At 44.9% G+C, this 16,049-nt stretch overlaps 2 protein-coding genes and 1 pseudogene across 2 annotated transcripts; all 3 read right to left on the reverse strand.

Moving 5' to 3' along the window:
* Nucleotides 1–1,299: 1,299 nt before the first annotated feature.
* On the reverse strand, nt 1,300–7,826 carry LOC136463663 (uncharacterized). The gene is made up of 4 exons (XM_066462642.1): nt 7,602–7,826; nt 7,408–7,510; nt 2,305–2,691; nt 1,300–1,647 (listed from the first exon to the last, which is right to left on the reverse strand). The coding sequence occupies exons 1-4, from the start codon at nt 7,697–7,699 to the stop codon at nt 1,519–1,521; spliced, it is 717 nt and encodes a 238-aa protein (XP_066318739.1). The 5' UTR covers nt 7,700–7,826; the 3' UTR covers nt 1,300–1,518.
* Nucleotides 7,827–9,089: 1,263 nt separating this feature from the next.
* On the reverse strand, nt 9,090–10,470 carry LOC136463664 (uncharacterized). Its single transcript, XM_066462643.1, has 3 exons — nt 10,313–10,470; nt 10,108–10,186; nt 9,090–9,997 (listed from the first exon to the last, which is right to left on the reverse strand). Exons 1-3 carry the CDS (start codon nt 10,316–10,318, stop codon nt 9,462–9,464), a joined length of 621 nt encoding a protein of 206 aa, XP_066318740.1. The 5' UTR covers nt 10,319–10,470; the 3' UTR covers nt 9,090–9,461.
* A 4,127-nt stretch (nt 10,471–14,597) lies between these two features.
* Nucleotides 14,598–15,740, reverse strand: LOC136463665 (uncharacterized; annotated as a pseudogene).
* Nucleotides 15,741–16,049: the final 309 nt, after the last annotated feature.

Consider the following 16,049-nt stretch of genomic DNA (forward strand, 5'->3'; position numbering starts at 1 on the left):
CTCAGCCGTATGCTCGTGTCGTGCTCTTGTGTTTTTATCTTATGGTCTAATTGCCTTTCATGGGGCACCCTGATTACCCTTTTATAGGCAAAGGGAAAGCGCGGGTTACAGCGGAGGAAAAGGAGAAGAACGAGAGAGAAGAAGGCTTTCAGGATTGCTAGGTCCTTCTCCTTCATGTGGGTCCCACCGATCCTGTAGATGTCAATAGGGACGGCTCCACGTTGCGGCCCTGTTCGTCACTGGCGCTATGCGCAGGCGTCATCTGCCGGTCATGGCGTTCCACTCCATCCCGACGGACATCGTGGTGAACTGACGCGCCTATCAGCGTCTGTACGAGGATTAGGCAGAACAGTACTGGCACACCCGACATTGTTCTTGATGTGAATCGCCAGGTATGGCCCGTAATGGCCACGGGTTACATCGAGGCGTGCCAACCTCTTTCCTGGTGTCAGAGTTTTGACCTAGGCCCATACACTTGGACCTAGAGTGGTTGGCGGCGGTATGGGCCCCCGTCGGACGAGACGGAACCTGCGTCCTTGGGGTCGGGCGAGGTGGAGCATGAACCCAAGGGGTCGAGCGAGACGAAGTTCGCGGCCTTGGGGTTGGGCGAGACAGAGACCGCGTCCTCGGGGTTGGGCGAGATGGAACCCGCACCTGAGGGGTTGGGCGAGACGGAACCCATACCCGAGGGTCGGGCAAGACGGAGCCCGCACCCGAGAGGCGGGTGAGACGGAACCCGCGACCTTGGGCGAGACGGAGCCCGTGGCCTTTGGGTCGCTCAAGACCTTTTAATACGTCTCGAGCCATCCGGAGGAGTCAGCGTGGGCGCTAACCTCCTTGCTTTGGGTATCCCTAATAACGATACCCGACAACTCTAAAGTCATTATCTACCCGGTGATACCAAGTCTTTATTTTTGCTCATGTGTCCACGTCCAATAAGAATCATACTCTATTTGGAGGTCACACATCCCCCTCCTACCCGGTTTCGATACGAAAAACCGGTTCCACGTGTTTGCGTCATATGCGAAGTCCTTAGAGCATACACATCTGCGTTCAATTAGTGAGATTTAATTCAAAAATTGTGACTCTCGTGCAACGCACGAGCATATATATATATATATATATATATATATATATATATATATATATATATATATATATATATATATATATATATATATATATATATATATATATATATAAATAAAAGATGCTTCAAAAAACAAAATTCAAGCTTGGCTATATATAAACATTCCAGTAAGTCAGGGTAATAAACCTGACCTTTGAATACTATTCGCCTAGAGGTTAGAGGTGTAGATGTATTTCGTTTAATGTTTAACTGCAAAGAGTCTACAAGTTCTAAGACATCAGATCTCTTGCTGATGAATTGATTTAACCAGGCCAAAAATGGAAGGAGCCACATTATATATAGTGATCTCAACAGACCAGATCCGATTCCAGCTCAATAACACAGTCAAACATGTACGGCCAATTAAGCTAATATATCTGAGGGCACCGTCACCCATACAGCTCGCGCCAGGGTTCCTGATCAATTGGTGATTTCTCGATCCCTCTCTTGAGAACAGTTTCTTTGGAGAACTCCAAAGCCATGTGCTTGGCCAAGTGCTCTCCTAAGCATTGCAGTACCTGACAATTGGAAGAAATTGGGTGAGCTAAGACTGAACAAACTTCACATTTTACATGTATATAAATTTTATAAAACCTTTTTTTTTCACAATTCTTCAGAACTAAACTGGACGATCATAGCATGCAGGCTTTTAATGCTACCTATGTGTGGTTATGCGCACCGCTTCATATTAGAATTAGAATATGATAAATTCTGAAGTCAAAACTTTTAACATTGCAGTACTAAATAGACAGCTCAAAAACACCAAGAACTAGACAAGATGACAATAGGAAAAACATGGTGTATTGCTTTTTTTTAACAGCAGAGAACTAGAAAACAATGTTATCTACTGTCGGCATAAATCTTTTAGAGAGTTGAATTGTAGTTGCATCCTTATAGGCTACTAAGGTACCTAGGTCACAGGCTAACACATTTTAACATTGCCACCACCTAGCAACTAGCATGCCTATTGTTTTGCTGATGTTTCCCATTTGATTAGAACAATTCTAAAAAATTTCAGGACCACATAGTCTGCAGAGCTTTCCACCAAAAGGGGGCCAAACAGAAGCAAAGGAAAGCAGAAACAGACAATTATTATCCACGGCAAGAGCCTTGAGCACTTGAATAAAGGCAAATAATGTTTTCACTTAAATTCAATACAAAAGTCAAAAATATACCTCAAGATCAGAAACCGTAGAGCTCTTGCCTTGCTGCTGCCCACCAGAAGTGACAAGAAGAACTGTAGGCATCTTCAACACGCGCACCATTTCCAGCAAACATAATATTGGCTCACTACGTATTTGCAAGGATGTAGGAGGTTTAGTGGTCCCACCAACAAACAAGTAAGTATAGTCAGTTGTCGCCCCTATTTCAGCACCATGAAGTACACGCGATGCTTTTGTTGCATGTTCCATCCCACGATGATAGCTTGTCGATCTTGTGATGAATGGGACAATTAGAACTCGCTCAGTGGAGGTAGCTTCAGAAGAAATCAGTTCCAAGACCTCATTTACAACACACGCTGCAAGAGGGGGCTTATAGTCTGGCAGAACAAAAATTGTCACCTGGCAATAAACAACATAGCTTAATAAATACAAAAATTTCCTTATGGAATGAAGAAGGAAAGACAGTGTATATCCAATATTAGCCATCAGCAACATAATTGATGTTTCATGTCATAGAAAAATATAGCCAATTTTTCACTAGTGATGATCATCAAAGTAGACTATCAGCTTGATAGCCAACAGCCCATGGGTCGTGTAATTTGGAAGTGACGTTAGCTTACTGACAGCTAAATATCAGTTGCAACTTGCAAGAGGACCACATTGACAAATAATTGAGCACTGTTAGCAGAAGCAAGATGAAACCAATTGCATATAGAGCATATATTAAAATTCACAAAATATTGTCCATTTCCTTACTCTATCTAATAAAACTCAAACAAGAGAAAAAAAAAAGAAGTGTGAACCCCACTAGGAAAGTATCCTTTCTTCTATTGGCATAGCACATAGGTTCGTTCCATAATCAGTACTGTGCAGTATCATTTTAATTCTGTCCAAATGTCATAAGTTGATTGGGATTTAAGAATGCAATCCACAAAAACATCATATGTAGTGTTGATGCATCAGGTAGACTATTGCAAGTAAAGAGCTAGACAGGACGACAGCAACAAAAACAAGGGTGGCATTCACATATGGGATCAAGCCAGGATGCAAGCCAACAAAAACAAACACCCGCCACTTAACTTCAGTTTATTAGTAAATCATGACAAGTTGATAATGAGTTATGTGAAGCAAATCTTCATCTCTTTTCCACCAATGAAGGTTTCTGCCTACACTCAGTACTACCAAACCCCAAGGAGTGGAAAGTTTCTGAACCCTGGAGCTTCCAGGAAGTTACATTTTGCAGGGAAGTTCAACAAAATGGCGGCGGCAGGGAGACTTTTCGTGTCCTGGCAGTGCTCGCAAGTTTCTAGCCACAATTATGTTTCCATATGAGAAGGGACTTCCAACTTTAAAGGCAAAATAAAAATATCCTAGCAAAATCCTTAAAGGATACTAATCTTCTAGTTTTAAAGAGCAAATCTGTTGTGCCTCATGTTCATTTGGTGATGGAATTACAGTTGCTTGTGTAGTACCCTTGCAGTCATTAGCCCAAGCACATAAGCAACAAATTTCCATTCATCTATATACTCTTATAAAGCTAAACCCCACTAGATGATTTCTCTCTCATACAAGGTGTCCACATCATTCCCCACTAAGTGACCCACTAGATATGTATCTCTTCATGCAAGGTGTCCACATCATTCCCCACTAAGTCCATGCCTTATTAATTAAAAAAATATTCACGTCATCTCTATCATGTGCAATACTTATAATCTTTAATCCATTACATGCATGTCATCTATATACTTTTTTTGTTTCATCACCTATTCCTCTATAAAGTAATCAAATATTCTATTGGTTTTTCTTCTATTAGCTTACCAATTTTTACCAGATCTTATACAACAAAATAACAACAACAACAACAACAACATAGCCTTTCAGTCCCAAGCAAGTTGGGGTAGGCTAGAGGTGAAACCCACCGAGAGCCCCAATTTACGGTTCAGGCACTTCAATAGCTGCTTTCCAAGTACTACTATTGAAACATAGATATCTAGGTATATCCCAAGCTTTTAAATCTCTTTTTATTGTCTCCCCCATGTCAGTTTCGGTCTTCCTCTACCTCTCCTCATATTATTAGCTTAGCTTAGGACTCCACAATGCACTGGTGCCTCTAAAGGTCTCCTTTGGACATGGCCAAACTACCTCAACCCATGTTGGACAAGCTTTTCTTCAATTGATGCTACCTCTAGGCGATCACGTATATCATCGTTCCAAACTCGGTCCATTCATGTGTGACCGCAAATCCATCGCAACACACGCATTTCTGCAACACTTAGTTGTTGAACATGTCGAATCTTTGTAGGCCAACATTCTGCTCCATACAACATAGCTGGTCTAATCGCCGTTCTATAGAACTTGCCTTTTAGCTTTCGTAGCACCCTCGTCATAGAGAATGCCAGAAGCTTGTTGCCACTTGATCCACCCTGCCATGATTCTATGGCTAACGTCAGCATCAATATCTCCATCCCTCTATAGCATCGATCCCAGATACCGAAAGATATCCTTCTTAGGCACTACTTGACCTTCTAAACTCACATCTCCCTCCTTCTGTACAACTCCACCAAAGTCGTATCTCATGTATTCGGTTTTAGTTCTGCTCAATCTAAAACCTTTAGACTCAAGAGTCTACCGCCATAACTCTAGTTTCCTATTTACTCCCGCCTGGCTTTCGTCCACTAACACTACATCATCAGCGAACAACATACACCAAGGGATATCCCCTTGTATGTTCCTGGTAACCTCATCCATTATCAAGTCAAAGAGATACGAGCTTAAGGCTGACCCTTGATGAAGTCCAATTTTAATCGGGAAGTAATCTTTATTACCATCGTTTGTTTGAACACTAGTCACAACATTGTTGTACATGTCCTTGATGAGGGTCACGTACTTTAATGGGACTTTATGTTTGTCCAAAGACCACCACATAACATTTCTTGGTATCTTGTCATAAGCCTTCTCCAAGTCAATGTAAACCAAGTGGAGGTCCTTTTTCTGCTCTCTAAACCGCTCCATAACCTGTCTTATTAAGAAGATTGCTTCTGTGGTTGACCTTTCGGGCATGAAACCAAATTGGTTTGTTGATATCTGCGTCGTTCCTCGCAGGCGCTGCTCGATGACTCTCTCCCATAACTTCATAGTGTGGCTCATCAATTTAATTTCCCGATAATTAGTACAACTTTAGATATCTCCCTTGTTCTTATAGATTAGTACCAATATGCTTCTTCTCCACTTCTCAGGCATCTTGTTCGATCAAAAGATATTATTGAACATCTTGATTAGCCATATTATAGCTATATCCCCGAGACATCTCCACACCATGATTGGGATACCATTAGGAACCATCGCTTTGCCCTTTTTCATCCTTTTCAAGGCTTCTCTGACGTCCAATTCTTGAATTCTCCGCACAAAGTGCTTGTTAGTGTCATCAAACGAGTCGTCCAGCTGAACGGTGGTGTTCTCGTTCTCACCATTGAACAATTTATCAAAATACTCTTGCCATCTATGTCTGATCTCATTCTCCTTCACCAAGAGCTGCTCCCTCTCATCCTTTATGCACTTGACTTGGTTGAAGTCCCTTGTCTTCCTATCGCGAGCCCTAGCCATCCTATAAATGTTCTTCTCTCCTTCCTTCGTACTCAAACGTCGGTAAATGTCCTCATAGGCCCGCCCCTTTGTCTCACTCACCGCTCGTTTTGCAGTCTTCTTTGTCACCTTGTACTTCTCTATGTTGTTTGCACACCTGTCATGATACAAGTGCATATATCACTCATTTTCCTTAATAGCCTTTTGCACATCTTCATTCCACAACCAAGTGTCTTTCGAGTCGCATCCGCTCTCTTTGGTCACTCCAAGCATTCCGAACGCATGTTGCCATCTTCTCCCACATGTTGTTTGCATCGCCTTCATCATTCTAAGGGCCCTCTTCAATAACCTTTTCATTAAAGACATTTGATGCCTCCCCTTCTCATTTCCACCACTTCGTTCTAGCAACCCTAGCTTGTTTGTTCCCACGAGCTTACACCAGAAAGCGGAAGTCAGCCACCACCAACTTGTGTTGAGCGACCACACATTATCCAGGTATCACCTTACAGTCCACGCATGTTCGTTTATCCCTCCTTGTAAGAACAAAGTCAATTTGACTAGAGTATTGGCCGCTACTAAAGGTCACTAAATGGGACTGTCTCTTACAGAAGAAAGTGTTAGCTATCATCAGATCAAAAGCTATGGCGAAGTCTAAGACTTCCTCTCCCTTCTGGTTCCTACTACCATATCCGGAAACCCCATGAACCGCCTCGAAACCTGCACTTGATGTAGCTACATGGCCATTAAGATCACCTCCTATAAAGAGCTTCTCGCTACTAGGGACAGCTCTAACCAAGCGATCTAAGTCTTCCCAGAAAAGCCGCTTAGCACTCTCATCATGGCCTACTTGGGGGCATACGCACTAATTACGTTTAAGGCCATATCACTAATGATAAGTTTAACTAAGATGATCCTATCCCCTTGCCTTCTCACCTCCACCACACCATCCTTGAGGCTCTTATCAATCAAAACTCATACTCCATTTTTATTTGAAGTTGTCCCTATGTACCAGAGCTTGAAGCTGGTATTGTCCACCTCCTTCGTCTTCTGCCCCTTCCATTTAGTCTCTTGGATGCATAAGATATTTACATGTCTCATAACCGCTGTGTCCACTAACTCTCTTAACTTACCTATAAGGGACCCTACATTCCAGCTATCTAAACGGATCCAAGTTGGCTCGACTAGCTTCCTTATCCTTCGCACCCGCCGAGGTAGGTGAGAAGACCCTTGCTCATTTTGCACCACACCCGGGCGCCGATGTGGCGCGCCACTAAGGATGCGACGACCCGATCCTTGCTCACTTGACATCATGTTCAGATCGCGACACGGGGCGTCACGGGGATGACGACCTGGACCAAATTAAATTCATATATATACAATACCATAGAGCAATGCTATGTATATAACAGATTTATTTTTAAGAAAATCCTGCAGCAACAGGAGGGGTATGCTTTAGTTTTGCTAAATTTTAACTGGCAGGACACGAATCGAATCAAATAAATGAGACAGGTACAAATCCTCTTGTGCCCTTACCTGTGGAGAGCCACTGGAATCGGAAAAGCTCAGGAGCTCGCCGGACGCCTTCTCTCCGTCGAGGCCGTACTTGCCGAGCGGGAGCTCGAAGGGCGAGGACTCCCTGCCAGAGACATCCAGCAGCAAAGCGGCAGTGAGCGGATGCTGCATGCGTTCGAAAGTTATAGGTTAGGGTTTTGGGTGGGAGGGAGAACCTCGTTAGCCCGGGCCGCGGACGGAGCGCGTCCGCGAGGGCCGCGCCGTAGCCCGCGGCGTCGCGGACGAGGAAGAGCACCCTGGGTGCCACCCGCATGGCCGCTGGTCGCCGGCGCCGCCGCCGCAGGCGAGTCGATCGGAGGAAGTGCCGCCGGAGGGGAGAGAGACTGCCGATTTCTACCGAGAGAGAAAAATAGTACAACACCGCAAGCCGCAGCTACGAGGAATCCAATCAAGGCCCTTCGAATAGCGGGCCTTCCCATTTCATGGGCCTCCTCCAGTCCGCCAGCCCGTTTGAATAATGATGGGCCTTATAGTTCGTCAGGCAGGCCCTTTCGGCTCCTTCGGTCCTTCCAGTCCTTTTCAGCCTTGCGTCGCCAAGTGTATTTTTTTTCTTCATATAACTAACGTCAAGTTCTTCGATGAAGGATGCTGTCAGTCTTGCATCGGAGGTTACGTCAGGGACCGGACATTCAACTCGTGCACATTACTAGTAACTGACAGCAGCATAGCATGCAGAATGCATCAGCGATGCTGTTTGTCAACGGGCCGCCAAATTTCTCAGTGGCACACCTCACGAGCAGGAAAATTTTGCTTCTTGAAACCGACATGGATCGTGCTGCTCCTACTCCAGTACTGTAGTAGTTGGAAGATCAGAGGCAGTTGATTGAAGTGGCAGCTAAGGGACAAAACCCCGTGACTTGACCTCACCAATGGAGAGCCACGGCCTCGCTGAAAAGCACTGAGTTTAAGGCTTTAAAATTCCACGTAGAACACACCTGCTAGATTGGCACATAATCATCAGCGGATTTAAAATATCCAGTTTGCGTGGCTAACAGCTGGTAACTGGGATGGCCTGCTACTGCTGATCATATATTTTTATTTCGATTTCGAAGAAGCCCGGTTCAGTTGCACTTGGAGCGACAGCTAGCATTTTCTTGAAGCCAGGAAAGAGAATGGTTGACAAACAGTTACTGGTTAGTTTATTGCAGTGGAGTGAGTGACTGCGCGTGATTATTCGTTAATTCGCTCCACTGATCGGATGGTATAGAGAGTTTATTGCACGGTTATGAAACCTCGCCGATTGCCCATCCTGGTCCATTGAGTAGCTAGGATGGGCTCTATTATTTGTGTCTCTCTCAACTGCTAATTATTCTAATCAACTGTAGAAAAATGTCATTTGATGGGAGTTAAAGAAACCGTTTTGTAGGAACACAGTTTTTTTTAATCTAGCATTTTTCATGTGAAATTAAACTAATTCGTGGAAAATTTCTATATAAATCCTATGAAATTCATACGTTCCATAGCCTTCAAAGGTGCCAAAGGACTTCTAAGATTTTTAGGACAGCTAAAGCAGAGAGAGGGAAAACACATGTACCCCTCATTCAAGCATCTATAAATCACATTGACGCAATCAAATCTTGCCTGTTTTAGATAACGATACCATAAATCACAATGTTGAATTATGGCTATTCAAATGGATTAGGTTAATTTGGAAACCCAAAAGTTATTAACAGAACACAAGTGGTAGTGTCTAGTGTACAAAAGCATCTTTGGTAGTTAACTCCTAAATGCATAGTTGCATACATGTAGTATGTTTACACTTTACAGGTCGACTAATTCCACTTGGACCCATCCACAGAAACATGTACAAGATTGACAACCTTCGTCCACTCCTAATCCAAACCCGAACAAAACCTAAAACACAACAAATCCACACATGGAGTAACTAACCACACGGTTTCCAATTCCTGAGAAGGCATCAAGATTCAAGCAGCAGCCAGCAGTTCAGCTTCAGCAGCAAGGCTTTGCAGATTGCTAGGCCGCGGCTGCAACTGCGTCAACTTGGCACACAGGCACTAGAGTATGGTGCAGCTGTTGGTGCCGCTGCCATGGCGCGGCACCGCCATAGTCTGCCTCCGCTTTCCCGAGGAGGAGTGGTCCATGGGCTGGGAGTCGTGCCTTTCCACCATCGGCGAGTAATTGGCCGGATGGCTCCGCGCCACCGCCCGCGAGTAGCTGCTGACCGCGGCGCCGCCGGCCCCGTAGCCATAGCCATAGCCGTAGCCACCGCCCACCGGCGACGGGTAGTAGTGGTAGGAGTACGGGCTTGTGGGCGCCGCGGCGTAGCTGTGCTGCCACTGCTGGTGCTGGTGGTGGTTGTTGTTGTAGGGCGACCGCGCCGCCGCCATCGCCATCATCGCCGCCAGCTCCTGCTTGGTCCCCGGGAGCGGGAGCGCCGCCGCCTCGAACGTGTCGTGCGTCCGCAGCTCCACGATCTCCGCCTCGCCCACCTTCTTCTTGAGCTTCTTCAGTAGCTTGTTCGAGTCCACGCCGTCGCCGATCACCAGCAGCAGGCTCTTGTCGCCGCCGGCCAGCGTCACGGACTCCACTCCTGCTCCAACCAAGAGGAGAAAAAAAAAATGATTTGCTGATGTGAATGGTAAGAACGATGTGATTGCTCTGAATTCTCATCAGAAACAAGAACAGAGCACGCAAGCAAACCGCTGCCCGCTGCTGCCACCTTCATGGCCTTGGCCTGGCACTTGTCGGATTTCACAGGAATCCGGATTATGATCTCCTTCTGAAAAAACAAATGACAGGTGCATAAATGTTTCTGAATATGCTCAAGAAAGAAAATCTGAAATACAGTACAAGACTACGAGAGAAGCACACAATTAATAAAGGAAGCTGGGGAGAAGACATTTACCCTCATGTTCTGCTTTGTTGCTTTGTTTTGTGACTGAGCTCCAAAGGTAGCAAGCTAGGAGCCGCTTTGTGGGGATGCTGGGAGACGAAAGAGAAGCGTGTGTCGGCACTGCTACTTGGTAGGCAAGCAAGCGTAATCATCGATCGATAAATAAAGCTCTCATTGGCGAGATATTTAGACGATGACTTTGACCCAAGAGACTTTGCCGGTGGTTTTTAACTCTATATATATCTCCCAAATTGGCGGTTTTTATGTTCATCATTGGAGGCCCAACCAACATCATGTAATTAGCAAGGCCCACACACTGGTTCTCTTGGCGGAGGCACAAAAAGGCCCACCAAACTCTATTTTAGCCAAACTACAAAGTTCTTCGTATATATAGGCGTGCACAAAATGTTGAGATGGTTGTCGGTAAACGATCCGTGCGATGCGAAAATAACTTCAAAAGACAACTTTTCAATTCACTAGCTTTTAGTAGTACCATTCAATATTAAATCGATAATGCTGGGCCACGGGCGTCCGCCCCATCCGGACGCCGTGTGCCTAAGTCTGCCTTGCTGCTTTCTCCCACCGCACGCCTCACCCTGTGCCGTTCGCTCACTTGCTCCTCGCTCTCGCCCGTCGCATCTCCCACCTGCGTCGCTTGCTCCTCGCTCCTCCCTCCCAACCTGTCACGCACCCTACCCGCACCGCTCGCTCCTTGATCTAACTGCGCGCCGCCCACTCGGCCGAGCCAAGGGGCGGTGTTGGTGGTGGTTATGCTCGCGTGCCGCCGCTGGCGTTGGTGTTGGTGGTGCTCGCATGCCGTCGGATCCCACCCCGACGATCGGAATCGACCGGCCCTGACCTTCTCCTCCTCTATGCTGCAAATGTATTCAAGTGTTACAGATGTTTCAGAGGTATGTTGCAATTGTTTCATATGGATGTTGCAAAGTAGATCGAGATGTTGCACATGTTGCAAGCATTTTAGAGGTATGTTGCAAGAGTTTGTTCAAAATATTTCATTCGTTTCAGATGTATGTTGCAAGAGTTTTATCAGAATGTTGCATATGTTATAATGGTTATGTTGCAAGTGTATGTTTCGTCTGTTTTAGTCATATGTTGCAATTATTTCATCTCAGTATTGCAACAGTAGATCTCGATGTAGGGTGGTCGAGCGATGAAGAGAGAGCTAGCACAGGAGCCATGGCGGCGTTGGTTGTAAGCCGGCGACAACGCTCCACTGAAGGACGCTCAGGCATCCGCGCTGGCGTAAGCGCCTAAGCGGCCCTGGAGTGGGTCCTCATCATCGAGTTGCTCCTGATCAACGGTCTGCTCGCCTACACCATCACCGTTGCGTGAGAGGCATCACGGCGTGGTGACATGGGCGCGACGGGTGGGCTCTTGTATTATGCGCGCGGTTGCGGCGGACGAGAGGAGGAGTGGACGGAGCATGACACGTGCGTTGAACGGGAGCTGCGTCCGGACGTGGGCCTGAGTCTGGACTTCCGGGCGCTAGCCTTACCGATATTAAATGCAAGATAAAAACAATACGCGTTGTTGCACGTGATGAAAAGATCTTATTGACAATTGAGTTTTGCTTATTTGGTTAATTCCATGTGGAGCGCCACCCGAACATGAAGTACTGGTCTTGCCTTAGCATTAGTGCTCACATTTTTCTACATTATTTACTCAACAAAAATGGCACTATTTAATTAGTGGCAGGCAATGTGACCATTACAGTGAAACACCTATGGCAAATTGGCGACACTATATCAAAAGTCAAAACAACATAAGGAAGGCATGCAATTTAGTGACGTGGAAACAAAATGTGTATCTAATATCAAATAGAGATGTGACTCTAATGTGTTGGTCCTAAAAAAGAGATCTTCCGAGAGCATATATAATAGACGTGGCTCAATAAAACACGTCTAGATGTGTAGTTGAGGAGCGTCCAATAGAGTGAATAAAAAATCTAGCATAAGATTATGTGTCCTAAGATGTATAGACTAGTACTACTAATAATTGGAGCGATGAATAGGCTGAACAGCAAAGTTACGGCCGAGTCAAATGTTTGAAATCTCATGTTAAGAATTAAAACGTTGTCAATATATATACTTTCATTCAAGCTTCACTACTTGAGAAACTATAGGAAGTGCATGTTTACCGTACCGCTTAGTTATTGATGAAGATCTCGTGGATCCCTTTGGACACAGACCGATAGGAAAAATTGCAAACGCTATTCCACTTGTCAGTTAATCGGCGAGAGCTGTTTCGATAGCGACTCATAAATTTACTTGCAACCGCACAATTTGTCATGATATCGACTCATGTGTTTGAAACTATAATTCGGGATGGGAAGTTGCCATACTATATACAAAGATAGACATGAGTGGCCACATCGACATGAGTGGCCACATCGTCATCGGGAGTGTACACTACGTACGTGGAAGTCAGTCGGCCCCGTGCCCACGGAACGGAAGTGAGCACACATCGGCCTGGTTTAGTTACTCCCAAACTCCCAACTTTGACATTATATAAAAAGAAGATTCATCATCACATTAAATTTACGGTACATGCATGGAATACTAAAAGTAGACGAAATTAAAAACTAATTGTGCAGTTTGGTTGTACTTTGCGAGACGAACATTTTAAACTTAATTAGTCAACGGTTGGATAATGATTACCAAACACAAACGAAATGCTACAGTGTCACTACAGTACATTTCGCCAACTTTACACATCCAAAGTTTGACAACTAAACAAGACCTAATTAAGCAAGCCGCAAACAGTGACACACAGATCTGCTGCAGGCAAGGCCGGCGATAAATGGCGTGCAACGTTTGGGTTATCATTATGAAATCTTTTTTTTTTGAGGGAGTTATCATTATGAAATGGGTAAAGTACCATTTTCAACCTCCAACTCGCATTGAAGTTCGATTTTCAACCTTCAGCTATGAAACCAGGTAACAAAGACCCTCTGACTGTCAAAATCGGACAAATTTGGTCATTTGCTGGTTTCTAAAGCAGTTTTCTATTTTCTAATAATAATAAAAATTAGGTTCGATCTCTAAAAGTTCATAATTAATTTATTTTAAATTATAAAAATATGAAACTAGTTCATGTTTTCTTCTAAAAATGTCATATATGTTGATGCTATATTTAAAATTGTTTAGACCTTACTTGTTTTAAATATAATAATAAGCGTGACAACGAGCAATAAAGCAATAGGAACATAAATAAACCAATTCCAAATACCTATATATAGACCATAAACAAGTAGAGAACATTTTTAGAAAAAAATACCAGTTTCATATTTTTCTGATCTAAAATAAATTTCAGCGGGGTATAGCAATGCTACTGTATATATTAATACAGGGCTTGGCGCCCATGGCCCGCCTCTCGAGTTGTTTTTGGCCAAAAGCAAGGCTTGGCGCCGATGCGCATGGAGACGAAGGCAGCGAACTGTCGTGTAAAAGAACAAAAAGCGAACAATTTAATTCCGTGCGAAATTTAAAACAATTTTAAATATAACATCAACATATATATAATATTTTTAGAAGAAAACATGATCTAGTTTCATATTTTTATAATTTAAAGTAGATTAATTACGAACTTCTAAAGATGGATCTAGATTTTTATTATTATTAGAAAAATAAAAAACCGCTTTTGAAACCAGCGGACGATCAAATTTGTCCGGTTTTGACAGTTGGAAAGTGTCTCTTACAACGATTTGGTCTAGCTCCTGTATGGATTACATGGTGACCGGCAATTGGTGCTAGTCTCGTAGATTTAATTTAATTATTATGTATGGGTTAGGCATGTTGAAGTCAACAAAAAATTATTTTTAGGATGGAGGAGAAATTCTTATGTGTTGTATTTGTATGAACGTTGCCATTAGGCTGCCTTTCGATTCGATACTTGCATGTAGCACCGTCTTTGCGGGTAGTACAGGTCTAGGAGATTGCCTGAAAAGTGAAGACGATGAGATTCTGAAATGGGCCATGTTTAGTTGGCCCGATTCGGTGGGGGTTGATTCACTGTACATACTCTGTATGTACAGTGACGTTTTGTTCTAGTTTGGTAATAATTGTCCAATTATTACAGTGACGTTTTGTTTTAGTTTGATAATAATTGTCTAATCGTTGATTAATTAGGCTCAAAACGTTCGTCTCGCAAGGTACAACTAAACTGTGCAATTAATTTTTGATTTTGTCAACATTTAGTACTCCATGCATGTACTACAAATTTGATGTGACAGAGAACCTTCTTTTTGCATAGTATAAGTTGGGAATTTGGTGGAACTCAACACGGCCATGGTCGAGGTTCGTTCCTGGCAGTCCTCACGTGGTGGCCCTTTTGCTGCGTTGGAGTACTGGAGAACAACAAAGCCGCGCCGACGGACGGTACGGTTCCAATCCAGAGCCGAAGACTAAACAGGAAGCAGAGTACCGCCCAAAGCTAACACTAGCAGCATATCTGCAGGAAGCAGACGAGACGAGCAGGACACCCTACATGATGGAGCAGCCGTTGGGGTCGGTAGCGGACGGTAGTGCACGGCGTACTGGTACGGCGGCGGGTAGTTGTACTGCAACGACGACGGCTGGTGCTGCTGCTGGCCGTAGTAGTAGTCGGAATCCGCCGTAGTCGTCGAGTAGGGGTAGCCGCCGTAGTAGCTCCCTCCTCGGCTCCCGTTCCCGTTCCCGTACGCGGTGGCGGCGTCGCGCGAGAGGCTGCCGGCTCGGGACCCGGACCCGTATCCGTAGTAGTTGCCGGCGCCGGCGCCGTGCAGTGTCCGCAGCTCGACGACGTCGGCGTGTCCCACCTTGCGGCGCAGGCGGGTGGTGATGTGGTTGCAGTCGACGCCGTCGCCGACCACCCGCAGCAGGCTCTCTGTCCTTCCCCGACAGCGTCACCGACTCCACCCCCTGCATCGCCGCCGCCACCTTCATCGCCTTGGCGGCGTGGCCCTTCTCCGAGCCACCCTCCATCCGGATCAACATCTCCGTCTGCACGCACGTGATGCGACAACATTTACCCTTGGTTAAGTCACAACTCACAACATGCCAAGGCCCTGTTTAGTTGCACTTCATTTTGTAAAATTTTTCAAGATTTTCTGTCACATCGAATCTTTGGACGTATACATGAAGCATTAAATATAAATAAAAAATAAAACTAATTACACACTTTAGACGAAATTCACGAGACGAATCTTTTAAGCCTAATTAGACTATGATTGGACACTAATTGCCAAATAACCACGAAAATGCTACAGTACCATTTCGTTAAAAATTTCGTCAACTAAACACTACCCAAGCCTTACCAAAGTTACCAATGATCATATGATGGAACTGTCAGCTTACCCTCATGCTGTAACAGTATTGGTGTTGTTGTCAACTGATGTTCGAATGATTTGTGATTAGGGAGCACGCGATGCTTTGAAGCTGGCTGGTTTGTGGTGTGGAGAGCAGAGGGGTGCCTGTCCCTCCTATTCATATGCCTGCCTGCTACGAAAGCGAAGCCCGTTAGCTAGTTTCAGTGCAATTGCCTAGGCACTCCGTGCCGCCTTCACTGGATTCTTTTTCTTTGCGTCGAAGCAGAGTACCGCCCACGAACCCAACCGAATAGAAAAAGGAAAAAAAAAACCTTCAGACCACCAGATTGCACGAAAAAGCTTGCAGGGTGCAGCTACCTGCCGTTTTGACTGTTGAGAGCGATGTGGGCCACAAGATGCAGAGAATCGCTTTGCGTGGTGGAC

This window comes from Miscanthus floridulus, chromosome 7 (genome assembly GCF_019320115.1).
Source record: "Miscanthus floridulus cultivar M001 chromosome 7, ASM1932011v1, whole genome shotgun sequence".
NCBI lineage: Eukaryota > Viridiplantae > Streptophyta > Magnoliopsida > Poales > Poaceae > Miscanthus > Miscanthus floridulus.